Source organism: Bos javanicus, chromosome 17, assembly GCF_032452875.1.
Source record: "Bos javanicus breed banteng chromosome 17, ARS-OSU_banteng_1.0, whole genome shotgun sequence".
Lineage (NCBI taxonomy): Eukaryota > Metazoa > Chordata > Mammalia > Artiodactyla > Bovidae > Bos > Bos javanicus.
In genome coordinates this window covers 66,580,480-66,608,071 of record NC_083884.1, presented here as the reverse complement: position 1 = coordinate 66,608,071, position 27,592 = coordinate 66,580,480, and the positions used below count along the sequence as shown (strand labels likewise).

Below are 27,592 nucleotides of genomic sequence, written 5' to 3'. Positions count from 1 at the left end.
GTCCCACCACTTCATGGCAAATAGATGGGGAAACAGTGGAAACAGTGTCAGACTTTATTTTTCTGGGCTCCAAAATCACTGCAGATGGTGATTGCAGCCATGAAATTAAAAGATGCTTATTCCTTGGAAGGAAAGTTATGACCAACCTAGATAGCATATTCAAAAGCAGAGACATTACTTTGCCAACAAAGGTTCGTCTAGTCAAGGCTATGGTTTTTCCTGTGGTCATGTATGGATGTGAGAGTTGGACTGTGAAGAAGGCTGAGCGCTGAAGAATTGATGCTTTTGCACTGTGGTGTTGGAGAAGACTCCTGAGAGTCCCTTGGACTGCAAGGAGATCCAACCAGTCCATTCTGAAGGAGATCAGCCCTGGGATTTCTTTGGAAGGAATGACGCTAAAGCTGAAACTCCAGTACTTTGGCCCTCATGCAAAGAGTTGATTCATTGGAAAAGACCCTGATGCTGGGAGGGATTGGGGGCAGGAGGAGAAGGGGACGACAGAGGATGAGATGGCTGGATTACATCACTGACTTGATGGACGTGAGTCTCAGTGATCTCCGGGAGTTGGTGATGGACAGGGAGGCCTGGCGTGCTGTGATTCATGGGGCCGCAAAGAGTAGGACACGACTGAGCGACTGATCTGATCTGATCTGATCACTGAATTTGGGGTAATTTGTTATACGGCAATAGCTGACTGAGAGGGCAATCTTGGGACAGGCTTTCCCCATCTCTGGGCCACAGTTTCCTCATGTGAAACAGGATAAAATTTGGGCTCTATGAACTGTGCTGCTCCAGATTCCCTAGAGTTTTTGGCTCTGGAAAAAAATCCTTTCTCTCTCCACTAATGGACTGGAGGGCTTTCTTTCTATTGCGGCCATTTCTCTTCATGATTTATGCTTGCTGTCTGGATATGGGTTCCCTTGTGGCTCAGATGATAAAGAATCTTCCTGCAATGCAGGAGACCTGAGTTCAATCTCTGGGTTGGGAAGATCCCCTGGAGAAGGGCATGGCAACCCACACCAGTATTCTTGCCTGGAGAATCCCATGGACAGAGGAGCCTGGTGGGCTACAGACCATGGGGTTGCAGAGTTGGACACAAATGATTGACTAACACATTGAGTGTCTGTGCTTCTGGGGGGCTGCCCTCAACTCTTTAAAAATATATATTAGTGGCATGCAGGATCTTTGCTTCATCATGCAGGATATGCCATTGCAGCACACAGACTCTGTAGTTGTGGCTGTGGGCTCTCTAGTCATGGTGTGTAGTGTCTCTAGTCATGGCTGTGGGCTCTCTAGTCGTGGCTGTGGGCTCTCTAGTCGTGGCTGTGGGCTCTCTAGTTGTGCTGCGCAGGCTCCAGAGTGCTTGGGCTCATCAGTGGTGGCACATGGATCTTAGTTCCCCAACCAAAGACTGAACCCCTGTCCCTCATACTGCAGTGTGGAATCTTAACCACTGGACCAGCAGGGAAGTGCCTGCCCTCAGCTCTCGGCTCTCCCTTCTTGCCTGGCTCTTGGGCTGAGTTCTCACCTCCCAAAGAAGCTATATCTGTTTGATGGACAGGAGTGCGCCTGGACAGGCACTTAATTTTTAGGGCTTGGAATTAACTTAGCGCAGAACGGGTTGGCAGCAGCTGAAGAGACATATTCCATAGCTATCAATCATATGGTTACTGGGGTTTGCTATTAGGTTCTTTTATTTCTTGGCTGATGGATTGTGCTGGGGTCCATAAACAGGGAGAGATTTGGGGCTGTGCTCCACAGTGGACCCAAGAAAAGCAAACTGGAGCTTGGCTGAAATTTCGTTTTTCCAGAAACATATATATGTATATATAGAGAGGAAGTAGGTGTATATATATATATGAAGTAGATGTCCAGGAAAAGGGAGGGGGGTATCTCTTCAAGCCTCAATATTTCCTTCTGTAAAATGGGTCAAGGGATTTCTCCTTCGCTGAACACTTCATTATCATTTACTGTGTGGGTATAATACTGGATTTTGGCCCCAGAGACCTGGGTTCAAATCCCACTTGGTTTCTTTCTAGCTGGGTGACCGTGGGCAAGTGACTTCATCTCTCTGAGCCTCTTGAGTTTTCCCATCTGTAAAATGGGGGCAATCACAATGTGACCACACAGGTTTCTCAAGTGAGAGTTATATGACTTGAAAAGCACTTAGTGGCTGGCAAACAGGAAATGCTCAATGAATTTAGATATTTTGATGCCAATGATAACTGCCATCATCATTCATGAAATAATTCCTGCCAAGTGTTTGCCATAAAGTCTGGCATATAGTAGGGATGATAATCTGCCAATTTGATGCCAGAAACCTTACTGAGAACTTTACATGTTGTTTAATAAACATACACATTCAAGATATCTCTCTCTCTCTCTTTTATTCAACAGATATTTATTGAGCACTTACTGTGTGCCAGGCCCTGGGGATATAAACAAAATATCCCATTGCAAGGCAGCCACCTTCTGTCACCTGCCTGAAAATGCAGTCTGTAAGCAGCCGAGTCAGACTTCAGAGGAACTCTCTCTGACCCTAAAAGAGCTGATACCCACTCTAATGGCAGAAAGTGAAGAAGAACTAAGAACCTCTTGATGAGGGTGAAAGAGGAGAGTGAAAAAGCTGGCTTCAAACTCAAACTTAAAAAAATGAAGATCATGGCATCTGGTCCCATCACTTCATGGCAAACAGATGGGGAAAAGTGGAAGCAGTGACAGATCTTATTTTCTTGGGCTCCAAAATCACTTTGGATGGTGACTGCAGCCACAAAATTAAAAGACGCTTGCTCCTTGGAAGAAAAGCTGTGACAAACCTAGACAGAGTATTAAAAAGCAGAGACATCACTTTGCCAACAAAGATCCATATAGTATAAGCTATGGTTTTTCCAATAGTCATATATGGATGTAAGAGTTGGACCATAAAGAAGGCTGAGCACCAAATAATTGATGCTTTTGCACTGTGGTTTTGGAGAAGACTTTTGAGAGTCCCTTGGACTGCAAGGAGATCCAACCAGTCAATCCTAAAGGAAATCAACCCTCAATATTCACTGGAAGGACTGATGCTGAAGCTCCAATACTTTGGCCACCTGATGCAAAGAGTCAACTCACTGGAAAATACTCTGATGCTGGGAAAGACTGAGACAGAGGATGAAATGGTTGGATGGCATCACCGACTCAATGGATATGAGTTTGAGCAACTCCAGGAGATAATGAAGGACAGGGAAGCCTGGTGTGCTGCAGTCCATGGCATCTTGAAGAGTCAGACATGACTTAGCTACTGAACAACAACTCTTTGACTCTAGAAGCTTCGTGTCTGGCATGCAGCATCTCCGAGGTTGTGGCCCCAGGGCTCAGTTCTTGCAGCCACACTCAGGCTGTCTTTCAGGGCCTAACTCTGACTTGCTGCGCAGTGCTGGGCAAGCCACCTTCCCTCTCTGGGCCTCCTGCCAGGTATTCCATTCTTGAGCCTCTTCTCCAACCACTCCTTAGTTTCTTTATTCCCCTTTTTATGCTTTACATTTTGAGAGAGCAAGAATGAGAAAGAAGAGAGATTTAAGAAATTCAGAAGGCTTCAGGGACTTCCGTCGTGGTCCAGTCACTGGGGCTGTATGCTCCCAACGCAGGGGGCCTGGGTCCAATCCCCGCTCAGGGAACTAGGTCTTTTAGCTGTGGTAAGACCCCATGTGTTGCAAAGACGATCAAAGATCCTGTGTACTGCAACTAAGACCCTGGCTGCTGCTGCTGCTGCTGCTGCTGCTGCTAAGTCGCTTCAGTCGTGTCTGACTCTGTGCGACCCCATAGACGGCAGCCCACCAGGCTCCGCTGTCCCTGGGATTCTCCAAGCAAGAATACTGGAGTGGGTTGCCATTTCCTTCTCCAATGCATGAAGTGAAAAGTGAAAGTGAAGTCGCTCAGTCATGTCCGACTTTTATCGACCCCATGGACTGCAGCCTACCAAGCTCCTCCATCCATGGGATTTTCCAGGCAAGAGTACTGGAGTGGGTTGCCATTGCCTTCTCCGGAGACCCTGGCACAGCCAAATAAATAAATAAATATATTTTTAAAAAATTCTGAAAGATTTAAAAGATTCACATCCAGATGCACTTTAGGGTAAGCAGCGGATTCCTGACGGAACTGGCAAGTACAAGGTGGGTCAAGGACTAGGTATTTTGGGTGTGAAGGAGGTACAGTCTGCGGGCTCCTGACTCATCCTACCCACCTTCTTACCTATGATACTGACAACACAATTAGAGGGTTCTAATTACTGCTGCCCCTTGGAAGAAAAGCTATGACCAACCTAGATAGCACATTAAAAAGCAGAGACATTACTTTACCAACAAAGGTCCTAATAGTCAAAGCTACGGTTTTTCCAATAGTCGTGTATGGATACGAGAGTTGGACCATAAAGGAGGCTGAGCACTGAAGAATTGATGCTTTTGAACTGTGGTGTTGGAGAAGACTGTTGAGTCCCTTGGACTGCAAGGAGATCCAACCAGTCCATCCTAAAGGAAATCAGTCCTGGGTGTTCATTGAAAGGACTGCTACTGAAGCTGAAGCTCCAGCAGTTTGGCTACCTGATGGGAAGAGCCAACTCATTGGAAAAGACCCTGATGCTGGGGAAGATTGAAGGTAGGAGGAGAAGCGGATGACAGAAGATGAGAAGCTTGGATGGTATCACTGACTCGAGTGATACCATCACTCGAGTTTGAGCAAGCTCTGGGAGTTGGTGATGGACAGGGAAGCCTGGTGTGCTGCAGTCTATGTGGTCACAGAGTCGGACAGGACTGAGCCACTGAACTGAACTGAACAAGGTGGCTGCTTCAGTTCAGGGCATCCTCTGCGATGCCTGTAACACTGCTTGAGTCCTTGGTTCACAGGGGCCCCTCGGGCAATGCCCTTTTGCCATTACAGTTTCACCAAAGGACACTCCTCAGAATCCTGCTTGGAGGCCACCCTTTCTGTGACATTTCCATAACCCCAGTGCCTCAACCCAGCCCCTCCAGCCACAGCACTGTGCCTGTATTCCGCGGAGTTGTCTGCTTATGGTCCTACTTCCCTTCCTGACCTGTGAGTTGCTGGAGGCCTGGGACCCTGCCGGCTTCATCACTGAGACATATAGCTGCTGCCCCCAAAAGGTTGTTCAAGTCAATGCAAGTGTAGGCTATGGTGTGCATGCGAGCCCTGGCTCTGTCCTTCCCTGGCTGTGGGAACTGAGGCAGCCGCTTCGCTCTCTGCGGTGTCATTCCCAAATCCACTAAGCGGTGGGGATCAAGGCGGACTCATGAGGATCCCTGGCACCTGTAGTCCTCATTGACGAAGCGCCAACTACATGCCGGGCCCCATGTGATGCGCTCTGCGTACGTTATCTCTAAATTTGGGTAATTACCCCTCTGCAATTATCTCTGCTCACATTAGCGCTAATTTATGTAATTATTATCTCCACATAATAATGTTCACATTCGTTACTGCTCTCTGGGATGAATGATGCAGCTCAGGGCCCGGCACGCAGTAGGTCTTTCATAAATGATGACTAATTAGAGCCGCTATCCTAATGCCCACAGCATCAAGAGTTGGGCCCAGAAGACAAGGGGGAGAAGAGTCCCCTCTCGAGGGCCACAGGTGGCTGAGGTCCTCATGACTAAGCAAACATTCCAGCACCTACTACAGGCCACCTACCCAGCTAGTCCAGCAGCACAAACTCCTTCCCCTTTCCCCAATGTGATAAATAACAATTGCAAACACTTAGGCCACATGAGGGGCCCCGAGGATGGAATTATTTTTACTATCAAAGCCAAATTGGTTTACTAAAACTGTCAGCGGAAACCAAGCAAGATAAATTAAAGCCAGCAGCTCCTGGGCTGCGTGGCTTCCTCGCTAGTGAGATGCTATTTTCTTTCCCTCTGTGGGAGGAAGCGGGCGCCAGGCCCAGATACTGCTCTGCCAAGTGTGTGCTGGGGTTTGCCGTGGAGAGACCCGGGCTGGTGACCCCGAGGGCTCAGCTCCCTCCTGCGATGCTTTAATCCTGTTAGCTGCCTGAACCCCTTCCCCTGCTGCTGGGTTTGGGCACATCCAGACTCCCTGATGTGGCCTTCAAGGCCCTGCCTGATCCCACGGCTTCCTCATTGGTGTCGTGCCTCTCATATCTCTGAGCTCCAGACACACAGGCTGTGTGTCCTCTGTGTGTGTCCTCTCACAGGCTGGCGAAGACCCCAGACCCTGGAGACATGGCAAGCAGAGTTTGAATCCCAGCCGTGTGATCACAGTCACCGTTCTACTTCTATGCACGTGTGTGTGCTCAGTCGCTCAGTCATGTCTGACTCTTTGTGAACCCTGTGGACTGTAGCCTGCCGGGCTCTTCTGTCCATGGGATTTGCCAGGCCAGAATACTAGAGTGGGTTGCCACTGCCTTCTCTAGGAGATCTTCCCGATCCAGGGACTGAACCCGCATTTCCTGCATCAGCAGGAGGATTCTTTACCACTGAGCCACCTGGGAAGCCCTCTACTTCTATGGGTTTATTCATCTGTAAAGTGGAGATAACAACCAGACTTGCCGCCTACATTTGTTCACAAGGGATGTGAACGCCTGGGATGCATTAAATGCTCAGCGCATATTCCATGTTATGGATGAAAAATCAGAGAGTCACTCTTCCCGCTTCTGGACCTTAGCGCAGGCTGTTCCTTTTGGCTGGAACACTGTTCCCTCCATCTTTGCCTGTGTTCTGTCTGTTCCAGTTCACAGGCAGTGTGCTGGAACCAGTGGCTCCTTATGGGTCATATGAGCTGATCGTTAAGGGTCCAGGCATTTGGTGAGCCTGTTGATGTTGTGTTGATTGCCTGAAATTGGTTTCACAGTGTAAGTATTTACACCGAGGAAATTGGCAAATGCTGCAAATCAGGGAGCTGCTCCCCAGCCCACCAGCCAAGAAAAGCCACTGTGGAACCTTGACCAGCATCCTCCTGCTCTAGAATAACCCCATGTCTTTGGGTCTGAGCAGCTGGCAGGATAGACGACTCCTTTCTGAGATGGGAAGATGAGTTAAAACAGGTTTGGAGAAAGAGAATCAGGGGGTTTAAGTCTGGGGACTTCATTGGAGATGCCTCTTAGATATTGAAGTGAAGAGGTGAGAAAGCAGGTGGAAGTAAGGTGAGCATAAGAGCTGTATATTCCTCCTAGGATTACTTGGAGGAGCAAATCAATGAACACTTGGGAAGAACCTCGCAGACAGTAAGTACTCAGTGATGAAAACGGCTTTCCTCACCACCTCCATGAGAAATGACCTTAACCACCGTCTAGGCTTGCAGTTCCTCAAGTCCGAATCTGGTAGGGAGATACTTCTTATAAAGAGGGGGCATTATTTCTAAAAATTGAATTTACATTCAATAATATTGCAGAGAATATTCAAATATATTGCAGAGAAACGCAAATCAAAACTACCATGAGGTCTTACCTCACACTGGTCAGAATGGCTTCGTTAAAATGTCCACAAATAACAAATGCTGGAGAGGGTGTGGAGAAAAGGGAGTGCTCCTACACTGTTGGTGGCAATGTAAACTGGTGAGCCCCTACGGGGAAGAGTATGGAGGTTCCTCATGGAATGAAAATAGAGCTGCCATACGATCCAGCAATCTTACCTCGGGCATATAGCTTGACAAAACTATCGATATAATTTGAAGAGATAAATGCACCCCAATGTTCACTGCAGCAGTATTCACAGTAGCCGAGACATGGAAGCAACGTAGATGTCTGTCAACAGGTGAACGGATAAAGAAGAGGTGGTACATATACACACGGGAATACCGCTCAGCCATAAAAAGAATGACGTAACGCCACTTGTAGTGACACAAGCAGACCAGAGACGATCACATTAAGTGGAGTAAGTAAAAGGCAAATACCGTATGATATCACTTATACGTGGGATCTAAAAATGACACAAATGAGCTTATCCACGAAACAAACGCAGGAGCGCAGAGAACAGACTTCTGGCTCCTGAGGGCGAATGGGGTGGGGGGAGGAAGGGGTGGGGGGAGGAAGGGTTGGGAGTTTGGGATCAGCAGATGCAAACTGTTATGTAGGATGGATAAACAGCAAGGTCTTATTGCATAGCACAGGGAACTATATTCAATATCCTGCGATAAACCATAATGGAAAAGCATATGAAACAATACATGTAACCCCTACCCAACCTCCACACTCCAGCCACATTAAACTCCCGTTTAGCCACTAAGTGGGCCACTTTCTCTCTCATTTCCAGACTTTGCACATGCTGTACTCACTGTCTGGACCCTCTTCATTTCTCTTCATCACTTGTGAATCTTCTTTCATCCCATCCCAGAAGTCACTGCCTCCTGGAAGCCCTCCATGATTTCACACAGATGCCTGCTCTCCCCATCATCGCTCTTATCACACTGCACATAGTTTCATGTCCTCATTCACTAGACAGTGAGGGCGGAGACTGTTCCACCTTTCTCACAACTGTATCTCCAGTGCCTAGCCTCGTGTTCCCACACAGTAGGTGCACAGCATTTTTTTTTTTTTTCAGAGTTTATAGAGACCAGTCAACCCACTCTTCCAATATAAGCTTTATGGCTGAGTTGGCAACTATCAGAGCCTTTTCAGTGCTTGGCTCATAGCAGATACTCAGAAAACATGTCTTGAATGAACGAACACTTTATTCCAGGCTCTAGAAGTCAGAGAGCTAAGAATGGGAGAAAGGGGGTGACTTATCATTGAGGAGGGAGGGAGGCAGTGGGCAAGGGAGACTTAACACCTGCCTCCAATAGCCACAAAACACCATGTTCCAGGAATCTCATTATAGATGAGAAAAGCCAAAGCCCAGAGAGAAGTCCAGAGTCACAGCTGTAGGTGGAGGAGAAATTCTGACTCAGGTTGGCCCGACCCCAAAGCCACAAGAGACAACTGTATAAATCTATGACTCAGGGCAGCCTCTGAGGACACTCCCTCTGCCTCCAAGGGACTGCTCCAAAGACAGTCACTCATAGTCTTGCAAATCATCTTCCTCTTGCCAGGCTCCTCTGCAAAGCCAGGTAGCCCTGGAGTTCTGCTTCCTAGTCAAGTGGGTTCTATTCAAGCTTGTGGGGAGAGCTGACCCCCAGAGGTCCTGTCTGCATCCAGAGAGGCCCTCCTGAACTTGGCACCCAACCACGTGTCTGAGCCTGCTGGCAAGCCCTTTCTTCTGCTTTTCTAGCCACCACTGTCTGTCTCTGTACCCTTCTCCTGATCCCTGTGGACTGAGAGAGGGAAAGTTCTGGATGGAGCATCTAATAGGTATCCTCACTGAGTATTGGAAAATAGACACACAGCCAGGGAAAGTCCATTCATTATAACACGTCTCTTTCATTTGGCAATCACTGTCTGAGCGTCTGCTGTGTCAGGCTCTGTGTAAGATGCCGGAAGAGGGATAAATCAGACCAGGTCCTGACTGCAAGGACCTTCTGGTCTAGTTGAGTGAGACAGACAGGAAAACAAACTACTGTGTGTGTTAGACTTCCTTCCTCCTCCTGACCACACTGGCCATTCGGTCCTCTGAAAATGCTGTCCTTGCTCTTGGCACAGGGCCTTCAGGGGATTCTGTTCCTTTTGAATATGTTCACTCGAATTCATCTTTACATTCTGAGCCTTCTCAGATCCTCCAGGAAAGGCTTCTCTGACCTTCCTCTTGACATCAGATCCCCGTTATAGAATCGCATAGCATCAGGCACCTTTCCTTACCAAGGTGCTTTAACAAAGTTACATTGAAGCATCTCCTCATTTAGTGCATGCTTCCTGAGCAGACTGAATTTCCTGAGGACAGGAGCTCTTTCTGGGTGTGTACAATGTTGCTCCCCCACCATAGGGACCCCGGTTCTTTGCACAGCCCCTGACACACAGGAGGTGCTTAATTAATAGTGGTCAAAACAATCAAGCAGGAGCAATTTCTTCCTCAACTGGCTAGACCTGGGGGTCCACCCATCAGAAACACTCACAACTGGATGTCTAAGAAGATCCGCTTCTCCTCGCCCACATGGATCTTCCAGACACAGTCTTCACCTTCCACGTAGGGCTCCGGCCAGTTTGGTGACAGCACCACCCCGGCCACGGCAGAGAGCTCCCCACCACACATGGCTGTAAAAGACACAGACAGACAGACATGATGCATAAGGAAACAGATATGGTATAACAGCTAGGAGTGTGGGCTATGAAACCAGACAGTCCATAGTGTGGAAGGATTAAATTCAGACCGGCCACCTGTCTCCTCCAGCGGAAGGCTGGCAAAGGCGGTCTAAGGACATTGTACTGGGGGTTCTGCGACCCTGGGGTTCAACCAATTGAGAAGCAAAAGTCTTTGAGAAAATTCCAGAAAGCTTCAGAAACCAAACCTTGAATTTGCCACTCACCAGCAACTGTTCACATAGCATTTACATTGCATTTAGGACATTCCTGTATCATTTACATTGTGTTTGCAATCGTCTACGTAGTATTTACTTTGTATTATAAGTAATCTAGAAATGATTTAAAGTATATGAGAGGATGTGCCTTTTTATAAAAGGGACTTGAGCATCCATAAATTTTTGTATTGGGTTGGGGGGTAGCGATGGTTCTGGAACCAGTCCCTTGCAGATACTAAGGGATGGCGGTTGCTCTTTCAGGACCAAGGACAGAGCCCAAGGTTTCAAGGAACTCTTCAACAGCCTCCCCCTTGAGCAGGGGGTGTACTGATCAAGAGATGGTGCATCTGACTCATGTGGACCTGAGTTCGAGTCTTGTCTCAGCCACCAAAGGATCTGTTGACAAGGCATGTAAGTTCTTGGAGCCTCAGCTGTCTCACTCTGGACAGCACGAAGAAACACCAGTGTGGACCTCACTGGATAATTCTGAGGCTTAACTGAGCTCATGGATGTCAGACACACCACAGTGCCAGGCACAAGGTAAGCATTCAGTAATTCTTAGTTAATGTTACTGTGGAGGGTCCTGGCTCTGAACTGGAAGTGGAGATGTGTGGCCGCACCTGGCCCTTTAAATCTCACTCTGCGTTTGCCTCTTTGGAAAGTTCTCAATGTGGCAGAGGCCAAAGCACCAATAAATTCCGCTCTGTTAAACCAGCACATTTAATACAGGGATCAATCCCTCACCACGGCAAGGCTATGACTTCACGCCAACCACCATCTGGGCGGCGGCTGCCAGGAGCCAGGGCTCTGTTCATTATTCCACATTCCCCATGTGAGTTCAGGCTCGGAGCGGCTCAGCGGTCTTAAATATGGAGAAGCAGGGAGGGCAGGGCACTGGGCACCCACATAGCTGAGGGTTCCAGAGAGCCGACACTGTCCAAAGGGGCAGAGAGCACAGCTTTCGGAGAAGAGAGAGACCAGAGTTCCATGCCTGCTTCTGCCAATTACCCTCAGTGTGTTCTGAGGCATGTCACATCACAGCTGCTATTTCTTTGTCTGTACATGGGATCAATAATAATATGCACCTCAGGTGGTGGGCTTCTCTAGTGGCTCAGCAGTAAAGAATCCTCCTGCCAATGCAGGAGAGTTCAGTCCTTGAGTTGGGAAGATCCTCTGCAAGAGGAAAGAGCAACCCACTCCAGTATTCTTGCCTGGGAAATCCCATGGATGGAGGAGTCCGGTGGGTAACGAACAGTCCATGGAGTCGCAAAGAGTCAGACATGACTTAGCAACTGAACAAGACAGGATTGTGGTGAGGATGAAATCATATAATGGACAGAGTGCCTGCAACAGTTTTTTTTTTTTTTTTGCACTCCTCTTAACAACTATTATTATCATCATTATCATTAATTAGACTCAGGGTTGCCATGTGCTGTTGGGTGAGTTGTGCACTGCACAAGTCTGCATAGTGTATGTAGGAACTGAAATCCATGCAGAGATCTTCTCACCAAGCTATGCACGATGGGGCCGTGTGTCTGGAGGAAGGGGCCCCTTTTCAATTTTATCCATTTTGTGATTTTCTCAAGGATCAGCAGCAAACCTGACCCAAAGGAGAGTGAGCCCTGGAAACGGTTCTGATCCTAAAATCAGTACACAAGCTGGATCTCTTCATCTGAAGGAGTAGAGGGCCCTGGGACACCCTGGAGGGAGGGCTGTGACCCACTCACCTCTGCACAGGGGCTCTGTGTCATTCCAGTACGGGTCTCGCACGTTGATGCACTCAATGATGGCCGGGCCCTGCTCCAGAGAGTGGCCAGGGTCACAGGTAAACTCCACTATGGTCCCGATGTTATAGGTCGGGTCGGACGTGGTGAAGTTCCCGTTCTGAATGTAGGGCTCGTAGCAGTGGCCTTTCTCAAAGGCTGGGGCCAGAAAACAAAAGAGGGCAGCTGCTCACGCGAGCCAGGGGAGGCTCACAGGGCTGTGCTTACGTGAGTCAGGGGAGGCTCGTGGGGCTGTGCTCACGCGAGCCAGGGGAGGCTCACGGGGCTGTGCTCACGCAAGTCAGGGGAGGCTCGCCGGGCTGTGCTCACATGAGTCAAGGGAGGCTCGCGGGGCTGTGCCACAAAAGCAGGTGCCCCTCCTGCTGCTCAGCGAAGCCCCATGGAAAACGGGTACCAGACACCCCACTCCAGCTCCTGCTGACCTGTTGAGGGCCCTTGGCCATTCACCTGGCCTCTCTACCTCTTTATTTTCATATCTGAAATGGGAACAAGGACCGTTGCCTCCCCAACCCCAAAGAGGCAGCCTTTGGAAGTCCAAGGGTCAGTCTAGCCATGGCCTCCTCTTCAGTCTTAGCAGGTCACATTTCTACCTCCCAAGACCCAGCCCTGCCACGCTTCCCACAGCGACAACCCAGCAGAGGGGGCGGCCCCCCAGGATCCTCACCCTCGAACCGGATGTTGAAGGCTGAGGCCGCCGGCGGCTGGTTGGACGTGAATTCTATGCGGATGGTGTGGCCATCGCTCAGCAGGCCCTCAAAGGGGACATTCTCGGTTTGGAAGGAGTCGTAGAGAAGAGTGGACTTGTTGGTCAACCCACTGTAGACCATCATCCTGGCAGTGCGGAAGGAGATGGGGGTCAATGAGAGGTCTTCAGGGGCCACTGACATACAGCAGCAGGAGGTGTGTGCTGTGAGCACCCACTCTGGGACCGCATTCCCTGACTCACACCCCGATTTCACCCCATACTCACCAGGATACTCTGCATCATCTCACCAAATTTGTCTCCCTTTCTGTACAATGCTTATCCTAGACTCATGGATGGATTCTGAACTTGAAGGAAGGTGCTGGGTATGATGTAATGACCAACTGAATTAATAGACACCAATTATTTATTACTAATATGGGCTTCCCCAGTGGCTCAGCAGTAAAGAATCTGCCTGCAATACAGGAGATGAGAGAGATTTGGGTTCAATCCCTGGGATGGAAAGATCCCCTGGAGGAGGAAATGGGAACCTATTCCAGTATTCTTGCCTGGAGAATCTCACGGACAGAGGAGCCGAGCAGGGGGTCCATGGGGTCACAAACAGTCGGACATGACTCAAGTGACTTAGCAGCAGCAGTATTTATTACTAACTAAGAAGTTGCGATGATTGGGCTAATAACATTCTTGAAACACTGATACACACACACACACACATGTAATCACAGTCCCAACTTTAAATTCTGAGCTGTGGGATTTTGGACAAGAACATTTTACCCCACCGAGCCTCAGATTCTTCATCTGTAAAATGGGTACAAGAGTGTGGGGATTAGAGGCCGAGGTATAGTGTGCAGGACAGAGCAGGTGTGCAGGTCAGACGACCAAGTGCTGGACCGCTATAGGGTCTGCCACTGACTCTTGCCCCCTGAGGACACTGTGCGTGCAGTTAGAGGAGTCCCAATTTCCAGTCCCCAATTCCCATCCACTGAGGTTACACAAGTCTCAACCCATCTCGGGCCTCACTTTCCACAATCCTGAAAGGAGGGATCACAAAGTCTTTCCTATCTATCTTACAGGGGGCTTTGAAAAGATGAAGCACCCTGAAAACTGAAAGGTATCAGACGTGTTCGTATTCATTCTTAGTGTTATTAAAACCCTTTGGCACTTGACTCTTTGCTAGCCATGGCAGTTTTAAAGAAGGTATGCAAAGATGTGGAAGGAACCAGTACACAAATTGGATCACTTACTTTTATGGATGGAATCATAAACAGGCATTTTTAATTTTTCAAGGTTTTTTTTTTTTTTTTACCATGACCCATTAAAACAGTTTATCATATGAATTTCTAATGTCATCAAAATGTAGAAATGTTGGAATCTCAGTCTGTTTATTCTGCCTTGTGTCCACTGTGATTCAGATAAGGAGGGCGCTGGGGTGGAGGCCAAGGGCCTCTTCACAACCTTCTAATCCCTCTTGACTTTATTGTGTCTTTGGGGTCATGCCCAGGACTCTTCTTTAGGAGCATTGAAGCCTTTGGCAACAAGGGCAAATCCTCAGGATCTCAAAATCTCTACAGTCAATGACTCTTCCCAAGATAGCAGTTTTCTAGCTATGTTTCCTAGAATGTCTGAAATAGGGAGAGTTTATCTCAAATCTATGTATAGTCTATGGTCAAATGGGCTTGGAAAATTTAAATGAAAATTAAACATTGTTTTCCCCTGCAGGACTTGGCAGTGCCTTTGCCAGTGAACATGCCTTGAAACCAAGATAGAGCCTGGGTATAGTGTCTCCTAAACATATTGACCAGAGAACCCACTTTCTATGCTGCATATTATGGGACTGGAGTTTAGAAAGAATTCATATTGGGGGGCTGGAAATCATCTTTAAAATTTCATTTCACTCCTCTACTCAAAATCCTTCCATGACTCTCTACAGCTTACAGAAGCATCTGGCAGCCAAAGCCCTTCAGAAGATGGCCCACATTTACCTCCTCATCTTCGTCCATCTCCACTCCTATTCTCCCAGCTTGGGCTAGCTACTCCATCCACTCACCGTATTTTGGGTTCCCTGACTGCATCTCTAAGGTTTAGACCAAGGTCCCATATCTTACATGGAGCCTTCTCTAGCTCTAAGCTCTTGCAACTGTGGTATTTAAGCTGTTTTTTCCTCATAAAGTCCATAGACAGAGAAAGCTCCCCTTTCTTCTTAGCACAGCGAGTATCTTCACTCGTGTGTGTGCGTGTGTGTGTGTGCGTGTGTGCACACATGCGCACCCTGACCTTTGACCTTGATGAACGACTCCAGACTTCTTTCCCCAGAGACACCTGAGCACCGGCTCTCCCTGGTGGTTGTCAACGCCTCCCTTCCATAAACCTTTGCAGGGCTCCACCCAGTGAAACTACAGTGTCCATGTGTGTGTCTGTCGGCTCATCTATCAGGATTTCATAAACTTTCAGAAAATACTCATTTTGGTTAATTTTTCTTTCTCTCTGCTTCTGTTTGGTCCAAACGTATACTTGGCTTATTCCCAGCACCGTTTAGAAGAGCCAAACTGGAGGTCTGAACGTTAACAAGCATTCATCACTGAGGGCTCCCAGGTCTTGCTTCTCAATGAGTCTCCAGGGGGAAGAGACTGGGCATCTGTTTTTCTTAAAGGTTCCTGAGGTCATTCTGATGCTACAGAGAATCCACGCTCTGAAGCCCCTATTCCACACCTTGTACTTTAAGGCAGTGATTTATTGATATGGAGTTGTTCAGGATAAAGCTGGACGGTTTGGAGGGAAGTGGACTCCAGAGTTGGGTAAATTATTCAGTTGTCTTGTATTTTCTTAGAATCCTTTCCCAGAGGTTAATGGTTTAGGTCTGAAGCTTCAAAGAAGCCAGGACACTGTAATTTTAAGTTGAAAGTCGGACGGGCTCCAGGACTCGAAGGTGCTGGCATTCTGTGGATGCCCTACCCGTACCCCTCAGCACTCTTTGCTCACCCAGCTTTGGCCGGTTTCCAGAGTCTCTGAGAATCAGCCAGTTCAGCCAGCTCAAGGGGTGAGAGCAATGCTGGGGAGCCAGTGTGTGTCCAGGAGCACCCCTCCTCCAACAGTGGATGAGTGGGTAGATAAACACCCCAGCTCCCTTGCCCTCTGACAGGAACTCTCTGAGCCATGCTAAATACAGCTTCCTGGGGGCACCCCTGTAGATAAGACACCTGACTATTAACACACACTGTATCTACTCCCTTTCCTTCTCTTCTCATTTTCTTGGTGCTTTCTAGGATCAGCTGCTAAATAAACCACTTTATCTCACACCATTGTCATCCTGTCTGTTTCCAAGGGAACCCACTCCAACAGAGCAATTCTAAGCAGCCAAGATCCTAATTTTCTAGAATGTTCCACAGTATTCTGGAATAAGGTCTCAGCTTATCAAAGTTTTTGGATTCCGGCTTCTGTGTTTATTACTTAGCATCAACATATGTGCTCTTAGCTAAATGCTGTCTTGTTATCGAAAGTTCCTTCGTGTGCATACATCTGGTTTTTGAATCTCAATTTCCTGTCACACCAGGAACCAATGTTCTTCTCTCCCATTCTCCATCAAGGCTAACACATGATTTGGGCACAGAGCAGGTGCTCAGGAAACTCTCTCTCCTTGCTCCACTGCAAAAAGGCATGTGCAGGAGAAGGGACGAGGCAGTGCAAGGTAGGGGGGACTCCCTTCCTGCCTTCCCCCTACCCTGTGTGACTGGGGCAAGCCTCTTCCCCTCTGTATGCCCTGGTTTCCTTACGTGTAAAAGGAGGAGATCAAAACTGACGGTTTCTAATATCCTTGCCTCCCTCCCCAGCTCTTCCTTTCTTGACCTCCATGAGCCAACAATTTAGCCATTTCAAGACTCCCAATCCCCAGCCACATCCTAAGAGTCTGGGAAGGTATGAGGCTGCTAGGGCCCTCGGGGGCTTACCTGTCCCTCTCGTGCAGCGCCAGCCTCTCAAAGTGCAGGTGCAGCTTCTGGCCCTCCGGAGCCTCGATCGTCCACACGCAGAACTGGCTCCCACTGGCATTTGCAGAGTGACTTGGGGACAGGACGCGGCCGATGGTGGCGTTGTGCACCGCCCCTCCACAAGGGGCTGGAGCCAGACGGTAGGGGTGGGTGGGCAACGAGAGGATTGCAGAGAGAGGTGGAGGGGAGGATAAGTGGGTGTTTTATCCTTCTCTGACCCCAACCCCTTAGGAAGAGGAAAACCGTGGGCAAGTCCCCTCCTCCTGAGACAGGTTCGTCCTGTTTGACAGGAGGTGCAGTCCCCCAACCGGAACCCCTACCACGTGCGTTCCACGGTGGGGAACGAATGACGGTGACTTAACGCACTGGCTGCGCCCTGGTTCTCAGCTACAAAATGGTAATGAAGAAGGACATAAGTAGGCAGTTCTCCAAAGAAGAAGTCTGCTTTTAGTACTTGGTTAAGCACTCAAAAAATTCCGCCTCACTAACAATAAAAGAAAAGCAAATCTAAACTACATTCTATCTCTGTCCACCTAATTGGTCCAGATAAAGAGCAGCAATAAACGGGAGGCGCCATCCTCAGTGATGAGAAATGGTCGCTCTCATTCAGGTCTGGTTAGAATGCAAATTGCTATGACCTTTCAAGAGGGAAATCTGATGAAAAATATGGAAAATGCGTTTAAACACTTTGACCTGGTAATTAAGGTTCTGTGGACTTATGTCAAAAAAAGACTTTCAGAGTTTCACAAAAATGTATGATGTTCACTGTTTGATTGCTTTTAAGAGCAAAACACTGAGAAACAACACGAATGTCCACTTACAGACGCTTGGTTAAGTGCATGCCATTCATATCGTTTTTAAAAACCTTGTTACCAAAGAGTACTTCAGAATATAGGAAAATACTCACTATATTTTAAGTGGGGGAAAAAAAGTTAGAAAATGGTCCGCCATACCTATTTCAATGAGCTGTATGCAAAGATCAATTGAGATCAGGGGTATAAAAGTGATTTGTCAGACTCTTCAGCAGTTTCGTATTTCTTGGAAATATTTTTTTTTTTTTACCAGAGTCATATATCACTTTTATCATAAAAATCTAACATACATGAAAAAATGATTTGTGAACTGAGAAGAGTTCTGCAAACGTTGGGAGGTAGTTTTATTCTTAGAAGATATTTGGCTCTCATTAAATGTTTGTTGAATGATGTCATGACTAATAAAGAATTGCAGAGATGAGAAAGGCCGATAGCTCCCTTGCCTGCTCTGGACTCTGCTGTGTCCTACAGCAAAGATGTTGCTAGGAAGACTGGCACTTTTTTTCAGGACCACGGACAGAGTACCCGGTCACCCATCTCTCCACTCTGCCTCATGTCCCAAAGTGGAGGTTCAAATCTGCCTAGTGTCACTTACCTGCTGTGGATCTAGGACAAGTCCCTGAAGCTCTCTGAACCTCTAGTAAAGCGGTAATAATAATTCCACCCTCCTTATGGGCTGAGGTGAGAAATGAAACACTGCGTGGAGAGGGCTTGGCGCCATCCCCGGCACAGAGTAGGTGCTCAGAATGCAGGCAGTCTTATTGCCCTACAGCTCAGGGGCCGAGGAGATGGACGAGCTGTCCCTGGTGGGGGGCTCCAGCCATCTGTCCTCTCTGAGCGGCTTCTCATTTGCTGCCTCTGTGCTCCCCTTCTTTGCCTTATTAAGCCGACTGATGACTCTGTTTGGCTTCAATTTGCCAGCCGTGGCTCCCCATCCATCTTTCTTAGCACAAATTGAGGCTTAATTCCTCTCTGATTTCATACATAGATAAAAATTAACTCAAGGGAGGCATGGAGACCAACTGCCCAATGGTTTGGATTTTTCTTTTCTTTGTTTAAACACACACACACACACAAAATTCTGAACAGCCTTGAGAGAACAATACTGCAATCATTAAATCTCGGAATTTACCATCAGCTCTCATTTGCATCTTGAATTCCAGGGACCACAAATGCCTGGAGGGCAGGAACGACGTTTTTCTTATTCCCAGTATACTGTTTGTACGTGGCTCATGGCCTGGCACATAGTAGGTTAATGTGAGCAGCCTGTACTCTCCTGGCCACGGTCAGGACTTTTGAGAATCTAACAGGGTATTACTCTCTCGATAACTGAGGATGGTCAAGGTTGCGGCCACTGGTGCAGACAGAGTGCAGTATAGTGTGCTTCTCAATCTATGATGTGCAGCCCATGAACCACACAAAGAGCATACTAAATGCAGATTTTTGATTCGCTTGGTTCTGTATGGGGCCCAGGATTATGAATTTCTAATAATCTCAGCAGTCTGCACTTTAAATAGTGAATGTGTAAGGGAAACAGCTCAAGAGAGAAGGACTCTAGATCCAGTTCAATTTCTATCTGGTGACTGAGGAAGAAACTTCACCTCCACGAGCCTCAGTTTCCTCATCTGTGAAATGGGGATAATGGTTCACATCGTGTAGGACTGCTGTGAGGATTTACCACAGCCCTGGTGTATGGCCTGGGCTCATAATATGGCAGCTGTCACATCAAAAGCTCAAGCAACAACAACCAGAAAAAAAAGCCCATAAATTAGACTTTGTCAAAATTAAGGACACTAAGGGGGCGACAAAGGATGAGATGGTTGGACGGTATCACCGACTCAATGGACAAGAGTTTCAGCAAACTCTGGAAGATAGAGAAGGACAGGAAAGTCTGGTGTACTGCAGTCCGTGGGGTCACAAAGAGTTGGACACGACTTAGTGACTGAACAACAAAAAGCACACTATTGAGAAGTGAAAAGACCACCCACAGAGTGGGAGAAAATATTTGCAAATCATATATCTAATAAGAGACTAGTAACCAGAATACATAAAGAATTCTTACAACTCAAGAAAAAGACAACTACATTTTAAAAATGGGCAAAAGACTTGAATAGACTTTTCTCCCAGAAGATACACAAATGGCCAACAAGCATAAGAAAAGATGATCAATGTCATCAGCCACTGGGAAAATGCAAATCAGAATCACACTAGGATACCTTCACACTCACTAGGATGGCTGCCACAATAAAAAGAAGACATGGAAAATAAGGGCTGGTGAGGATGTGCAGAAACTGGTACCTTCATACATGGCTGGAGGGAAAGGAACACGGTGTAGCCAGTGGGAAATACTTTGACGGTTCCTTCAAAACGGAAATGTGGAATTACCATGTGACCCAGCAACTCCGCTTACGGGTACATAAGCCAAGAGAAATGACAACGTATGTCCACACCAAAACCTTTACACACATGTTCATAGCAGCACTATCCATAACACCTCTGAAGTCCAAAACAACTTGAATGTCCCCCAATAAGGGAACAGATAAAATGTGGTCTATATAATGGAATATTATTCAGCCATCAAAAGGAATGAAGTCCTGATACATGCTACTACATGGATGAACCTTGAGAACACCACGCTGAGTGAAAGAAGCTGGATTCAAAATATCACATAACGTATGATCCCAGGCATACAAAGTGTCCAGAGTAGGTGAATCTGTAGAGACAGAAAGCAGGGGCTGGGCACAGGGGGAAACAGGGAGTGACGGCGAATGGGTCCTGAGTGTCCTTTAGGGGGTGATGAAAGAAGTGTGACGGCTGCACAGCACTGCACACGTCCTAAATGTCACTAACGGTCACTTTTATGTCAGGTGTATTTTTATCATGTAACGAAACTGGCTGCCACCACATTTTTGGAGCAGTCTCTTTCCTAAGGTCAGTCTTAACACCACGGGCTTCCCTTGTGGCTCAGACAGTAAAGCATTTGCCTGCAATGCGTGAGACCCAGGTCGGGAAGATCCCCTGGAGGAGGGCATGGCAACCCACTCCAGTATGCTTGCCTGGAGAATTCCATGGACAGAAAAGCCTGGCAGACTATAGCCCGTGGGGTCACAGAGAGTCGGACATGACTGAGCGACTAACACTCTCCCTTTAACCCCCGGGGGCTGGTCTCTCCTCTCTTGGGAGACCATCCATGGTGGGTCCGGCTGAGGCTGGCGTGTACCTGAGCAGATGGGCTCCCGGCTGCTCCAGTGGGGCTTGGAGGCATTGATGCACGTCAGTGTCTTGGCGCCCTGGAGCTCATAGCCCAGGTGGCAGTGGAAGTGGGCCTCCCCGCCCGAGTGCAGGTCCATCACCGTGACGTCCCCGAAGTCAGGCCGGCGGGGGAAGCTGCAGCTCAGCATGAAGGCTGGGGAGAGATGCCGGGGCAGACGGTCGTCTCTCAGAGCCAGAGACGGAGAACGTGACCCACATCCCGGGAGCTGGTTTATGCTGAGGAGAAAAGATGAGGCCCCCGGGGACTCCCGAGTGCTAAAGGAGTGTATTTTTGTGACTCGAGTTGATCACGTGCTGCTGAGACTGCCGGATGAGCACTTTTCTCTAGGCTCCAAGCTCACCCCCACCCCCCACCCTGCCTAACCGGAGACAGCAGGTTTGGGGTGGAGGGGGCCCCACCCCTCCCCAGAGCCTCTCTCCATGTGGAGACAGAACTACTTTCTCCTTGAGCACAGGAGGGACGGGATCACCCAGGTAGGTTAGTCCCACCGCACGGGCAGCTTAGGTGTTTGTTAAAAATGCAGGCTCTTGGACCAGGGTTAGGAGAAGCAGTTCTTTAGGAAATGCCAAGGATGTGAGAGCTGGAACTAAGTCCCGGGAGGTCAGGGCTTGGGCTGTGGAAGAGAGTGATGTGAATTTACGTTCTCTTACTCCATCACTTAAAAACCGGGTGACCTTGGGGAAGTGACACAGTGCCCTGAACTTCACTCTTCTCCTCTAGGACTGTCCCTATCGCACGGGTGGCGGTAAGGATTAAATGGGAAATGCCAAAGGAGAGCCTCCTTCGGCCAATGTGCAGTGCACAAAGCTTGCTGGATGCATCGAGTGGCAGAAGGGTACACATGGCCACATTGAGCTCCTCAAGTTTTATTTTCATAAGAGAATGCAGAGTCCATCCCTGGACTGTGGTTTGACCTCTCCTGCAGTTGAGGATTTCTGCATTCCCAGTACTCATGAGGAGGACTGAATTCAAGTTCATGGCTCAGTGAGCCATTTTTTCGCCCATTTTTTAATTAACAAAGACAACAGACGCTCGTCTGCATACTGAGAAGGTGCGAGGGAACGGATACTCCTGTATACAGTCATCCATCTGTTTCAGAAACATCCAAGGGGAAATTTTTAAATGAAGTATTTTTCCAGACATTTGGTCAATGTGATGTAAACGTGGATGGCTGCTGATTTCCCGAGGTGTGGCGAAGGGCGCCCCCTTCCCTGGCAGATACTTGGCAAGTACCCAGGGAGAGCTTCCAGGAAGGAAGCGTCCCAGGAGGGGGGGGGGAATGGGATGACACTGAAGGAGAGAGAGAAGGAAGAGAGAAGAGGGGGGTGGGAATGAAGCAAGGGAGAGGAGCAAGAAAAGAAATGAAGGAAGCTGGGACTTTCCGGATAGTCCAGTGGTTAAGACTCCGCACTTCCAATGCGGGAGGCCGTGGGTTCAAGCCCTGTTTGGGGAACTAAGAACCCATATGCTTTGTGGTGCAACCAAAGAAATGAAAAGAAAGAAAAGAGGGAAGAGAAGAGAGGGAAAAGGTAAATAAAAAACAAAAGGAGACGAGAAGCAGACAAATACAAAAGAAAGTGGAGAAGAAGGGAAAAAAAGCAAGGGACCCTGGCGGCAAAGGCTCCCTCCCAGAAGCCCGTGGGCCTTCATGGGGTTGGTGTCAGATTCAGGGGCCATGAACTTGAATGGGAAAAGAGGGCTTGCTTATTCTTCACTGAACAGGTTCAGGGTTAACTGCAAAGGTAGACGACAAACTGTTATACAGTCACAGTACCGTGGCTTCGTCACCAAGGGAATCAGATATGTTCACATCAAAATGAGTATCTTGACATATTTCTTATGCTCCTTTGAAATTACAATAATTATCAGAGCCACTGGGAAATATGATTTAATGTGTTAATAAAGAAGCACATAGATTATGATATCATAGATCAGAACAATGTTTTGACAACTGCTATCCAATATGAACGGCTTCCTTTTGAATTGTATATATTTTATTTTATGCTCTCAAAAACACGAATCTAAGGGACTTCCCTGGTGGTCCGGTGGTTAAGAATCCACCCTGCAATGCAGGGGAGCTGGGTCTGATCCCTGGTCAGGGAACCAAGACCCCCTGTGTCTCGGGACAACCAAACCCGCATGCAGCAACTAGAGAGTCTATGTGACACAATGAAAGAGCCGGCACGTCGCAGTGAAGATCCTGTGTGCCGCAGCTAAGACGAGATATAGCCACATTAATTAATTACAAAAGGAATCGCGAATCTAAGAAGGGGTCCACGGTGTTACCAAACCAGCACAAAGAGGCTGGCAGTCCTTGGTGCTGGAGGGGAATGGAGGCCAAAGGGACATCTCAACAGCCCCAGCCTGGCCTTACCCTGGTAGTGCAGCTGGAAGGTCCCGAGGCCGTCATCCTGGAAGGTGCGGAAGTACACGGAGATGGTGTTGGTGGGGCTGCGGATGACCTGGCCCTCGACCAGGAGCGTGTGGTTGGCCAGGACGGTCAGGGAGGGGCCGTCCACCCCTCGGATGGAAAGCAGCTCCCCCTCGGACAGGTTCACGCTCTTCACCTGCGGACGGGCAGGGGCAGACAGGACCTGAGTCGTGTTTGAGACAGCGGGTCCTCCCAGGGTCTGAGGATCCCCAGGCAGCAACCCCCTCAAGGGGCCCCTAGTCCACGGGGTGGACGGGGGCCACGACCCAGCCCTGGAAACTCTTGGAGCCCTGGAACCTCTGGGCCCCCTGCCAGCTCCCAGGGGAGGTGCCGCAAGGCTCTTCAGCCCCCTTCACTGGGTCCCACAGGAGAGGCTTTCTGGAGGCTGGCAGCTGAGATAGATTTTCCTGCAGCTGGCAGGTGAGGGTAGGGCTTTGATCAGCTTGGGCCTGAGGTCCCACCTCCAGGGAGACAGGAGAAGGCATTTCATCTGAAGGTCAGCTCCAGGGAGGAGGGAAAATTTTTCTGCTGCTCAGGGTCCCCAGGGCCTAAAATAGTGCCTGGCACATAGTAGGTGCTTGACTATGCGCTCGACTTTGCAGACTGACTGAAGACATTCTTGCCCTTCTGCACAAACTGGGGAGGGAGTGCGGGGTCGGGGGAGGGGGTGGCCATCTCTAGGGCTTTCTCAGGTCCACGTTCTTATCCTCCCCGATGCTGGCTTCAATGGCAGAACCTCCTCACAGGACTGTGTACTTGGTTTGCCGAGTCCACTGTCCAGGCTTGGGAGAGGAAGAAGGGAGATACTTTACTTACAAGGATAGTGAACAAACGGAGGAGGGGGTGGGGTGGGGACTTAGTCAGTCCCCAGTGCCCAATTTGAATGTTTCCACTTGCCGTAGTGTGGCCAGGGACTCCAGATCCTCTGCCTCTTGTGTAAACAAGGCAAGAATTACCCACGAGCCCTTCCCCTTTCAGCCCATATATATATACACCTTACTCTTTTTTCTCTTTGATGAACTCCTACTCATCTGCCAAAGCCCCACTAAAATTGCCCTCCTCTGTGACACCTTCCCTGACTGCCAGGGAGGTTGCCTGTCTCTCCACTGTGATCCTACATCCTCTGTGAACGCCTGTTAGAGGTCATTTCAGATGGCAGCCCAATGTCTTCCATGCGCGTCTGTCTCAACCATAAAACAGTGACCTCCCTTAGGGCAACTCCTGCACCAGTTTTGACACCACCATGCCCCCCATTACTGCGACTGGAACATTATGGATGCTCGATGAAGGAACTCTGCTGTCCCTGACAACAAGCGCCACACAGTATTAGACAGAGTGGATCTATTCAAGTGCAGGGAAGTGTTCCTCAACTGTCAGCATCAGATGAACGGCAACTTTTCTCCAGTTTAATTCCGGGAACATTTATAAAGTACCGACTACATGCCACGTGCTGGGCCAAGCTCTGGGCACACGTTCTGCCGAGAGGCTTATCTTTGATTCTCTCTAGGAGTCAGAAAACCTTCCTACGGTAGAGTTCTGCTTAGGTCATGCATGACTCTGCTTAAAATCTTTTGGGGGCGCTGTCTTGCCCATGAGAACAAAGCGCACACCCAGCCTTCTGCTCTTGGCCTGGAGGGGTCTGCCACCACATGGTACCGGCCTCCGTTTCTGGCTTCAGGGCCGCCCTTTCCTCTCCCGGACGGTGAGCCGGACAGGTCACCACTTGTTGGCACGTTGCCTCAGTGCATATAAAAAAGCGCTTCTAAAGATGGGGCGGTGGGTTGGGTGGGGAGAATGGGTAACAGGCATTAAGCACCCTCTCTCTCCCCTAGACTCTGGCTGAATACTCTGTGCACTGTCATATATATTCCTCCCTGAAACTCCATAAAGTAGCAACATTTTCATCTCTGTTTCACTGATGGGGAAACAGACTCAGAGAGGTGGAGTCCCTTGCCCAGAGTCATGCAGCATTAACTGGTAGAGCTGGGACTTAAAACCCAGGCGTTTGAGGATGATGCTACCCTGCTTTTCCCTTCTTAGTTTGCAGCCAAAAGTTTATGAATCAAATGAACCATGTGGGGCTTCCATCAGTTTGTGTGTGTTGAACAAGCAGGATATCACAGGACTTTCCTTCTGGGTATAACGGCTTACAATCTGTCAATACATCCCCTTCCCTCCATGTGTGCCAAGCTAGTTCTTCTGAGTTGGGAACTTCTATTCAACTGCTGCTGGAAGAGGCAGCCAAGGCAGGGCAACCTCGTGGGGTTACCTGGAGCTCCACCCCATAGCCAGTGTAGACGGTCGCGTTGTACGTGCACTCCAGGAAGTTGTTGAGGGGCAGCGGCGGGTAATCACTGGAGTCGATGTACCCTTCAGGGTCAGAGAAGCTCACACTGCAGAGAGCTGGAGGAAAGGCACTGTCATCAGGACACAGAGAAGAGCTGAGGTGGCATCTCTCAGGTGGGCTGTTGGCTGGAATAGGGCCTCTGAACACTGGTGTTCCCATTCCCGCTCCTTCCCCTGCTGTTCCTCCTCCTCAGCTCCACACTCAACATAATAATCAAATGGCAAGAGCTGACATGGGACTGATATTTCATTCTTATCTTAGAGACAAGTAAAACAAAGCTCAGAGAGGGAGCACATTTGGGCCAAGGTCACACAATGAGCAGGGGTCAAAAATCCAGAGCTCCCAGTCTTTCCTGAGCAGCCACATTGCATCTGTCCCAGATCAACGTGTAATTGACAGCCGATGCCCCTGTGATGCGCTTGAAGATGGGATAGAAGACGGAAGAAAAGACTGGAACACGGAAGTGCGTTCTATCAAGTTCACGAGCGGGGAGAGCAAAAGCATCTTGGAAGGCTAGGGCTTTTTAGGCAGGTGAAAGGACTCTGTCCTGGTGGAGCGGTTTTGAACCCTGCTCTTCAGCTGTGAGACCTAGGGCAGGTTGTCTGATGTCTTAGGGTCTCAGGGGTCTCATCTCTGAAATGGGGACGCTAGTTTTGAACCCCAGGGTCAAGTTCATAGCTAGGGCTGCATAGATGGTAACCAATGGCAGGGCATGCACCTTCCCGGCCCCCCCCCCCCCCACCACGCGCTCCCTCCCCCCGTCACAGAAGCTGCCTCCTCACAGTGGCTGCAGCGCCGGAGGGGCTGGGGGCTGCCTACCTGGGGCCTGCTCGGTGGTGATGACTGTGGTGGTGATGATGGTGGACGTGGTGGTCTCCTGGCTCTCCTCTGAGGCTGACCCGGTCAGCTCGGTCTCCCCTTTGTCCATCACCGTCACGGGGCTTACATCCTCGGGGGGAGCCTCCGGGGCCTCCTCGGGCACGGCCGACGCCCCGGGGTCGGGGCTCCGGGGGAGCGTGTGGGCCACCAGCGGCTGCGAGGTGAAGGGGGCGATCTGCAGGGGCGCAGGGGTCGTGGGGACCGCGCCTTCCTTCCGCTCCAGCCAGAGGGGCTCCTCGGAGGACAGAGACAGCGGGCGGGTCTCCTCCCCTGCGGAGGCCACGGGGTCCTGGTCACCGGGTGGGCGGGGCTTCCCCGGGGCGATGGACAGAACTAGGCCCGGGGATGCCGGCTGGGACGCGGTCCTTTGCGTGGCCGCTGCGGGCGTGGCCTTCGGCCTCAGCTGCTTCCTGGCCGAGTTCACCTGCTTGAGCGAAGGCGGCTTCTTCCTGGCGGGGAAGGAGTGCCTGGTGCCCGGCTCCTCCGGAAGCGGAAGCAGCGTAGACACGGCCGCTGGGTCTTGAGGCGCGAAGGGGACGGTCCCTTCCAACTCCGGCTCGCGAAGCTCATCCCCAGACTGCACTGGATTCAGAGGGGCCGTGGTCACGCTCTCTTCGGGGTTCTCCTTGCTCAGACTGCTGCTCCCCAGGATTTCGGAGGGCAGAAGGTAAGTATCTGATTGGCCGGCATCTCCCTCCGGGGGCTCATCTTAGAAAGAGAACAGAGGCCAGTTAGCGTGGGGCCGGGGACTTTGAGTCCTCTACCCGGCCCACGCTGAGGGTGGCCCGTTTAAGGTGGGACCCAAGGCTTGCCAGGACGCTGGCACATTTTGATCCGTAGATGTGGGGCTGCCACCTTTCTTTCCTTCCTTTTGCTGACTATGGAGACTTAGAGTGATCTGGGCCAGCCCCAGTTAAGCATTAGAGCTATAGAAATCGAGGACGCAGAATCTCATGGTCCTAATAAGAAAGCAGAAACAATCATATTCAA

The 27,592-nt window shown here is 49.4% G+C and overlaps 1 protein-coding gene across 3 annotated transcripts in view; it reads right to left on the bottom strand.

Moving 5' to 3' along the window:
• SEZ6L (seizure related 6 homolog like) overlaps positions 1-27,592 on the bottom strand; it is a 192,261-nt gene that overhangs the window by 42,479 nt on the left and 122,190 nt on the right. For all 3 annotated transcript variants that reach the window (XM_061385195.1, XM_061385196.1, XM_061385197.1), the window contains exons 2-9: positions 26,543-27,310; positions 25,646-25,779; positions 23,320-23,512; positions 20,892-21,077; positions 16,821-16,986; positions 12,838-13,004; positions 12,117-12,311; positions 9,988-10,126 (exon numbers count right to left, since the gene is read on the bottom strand). In XM_061385195.1, the coding sequence (XP_061241179.1) occupies positions 9,988-10,126; positions 12,117-12,311; positions 12,838-13,004; positions 16,821-16,986; positions 20,892-21,077; positions 23,320-23,512; positions 25,646-25,779; positions 26,543-27,310 (1,948 nt within the window). The remainder of the gene's footprint in view (positions 1-9,987; positions 10,127-12,116; positions 12,312-12,837; positions 13,005-16,820; positions 16,987-20,891; positions 21,078-23,319; positions 23,513-25,645; positions 25,780-26,542; positions 27,311-27,592) is intronic.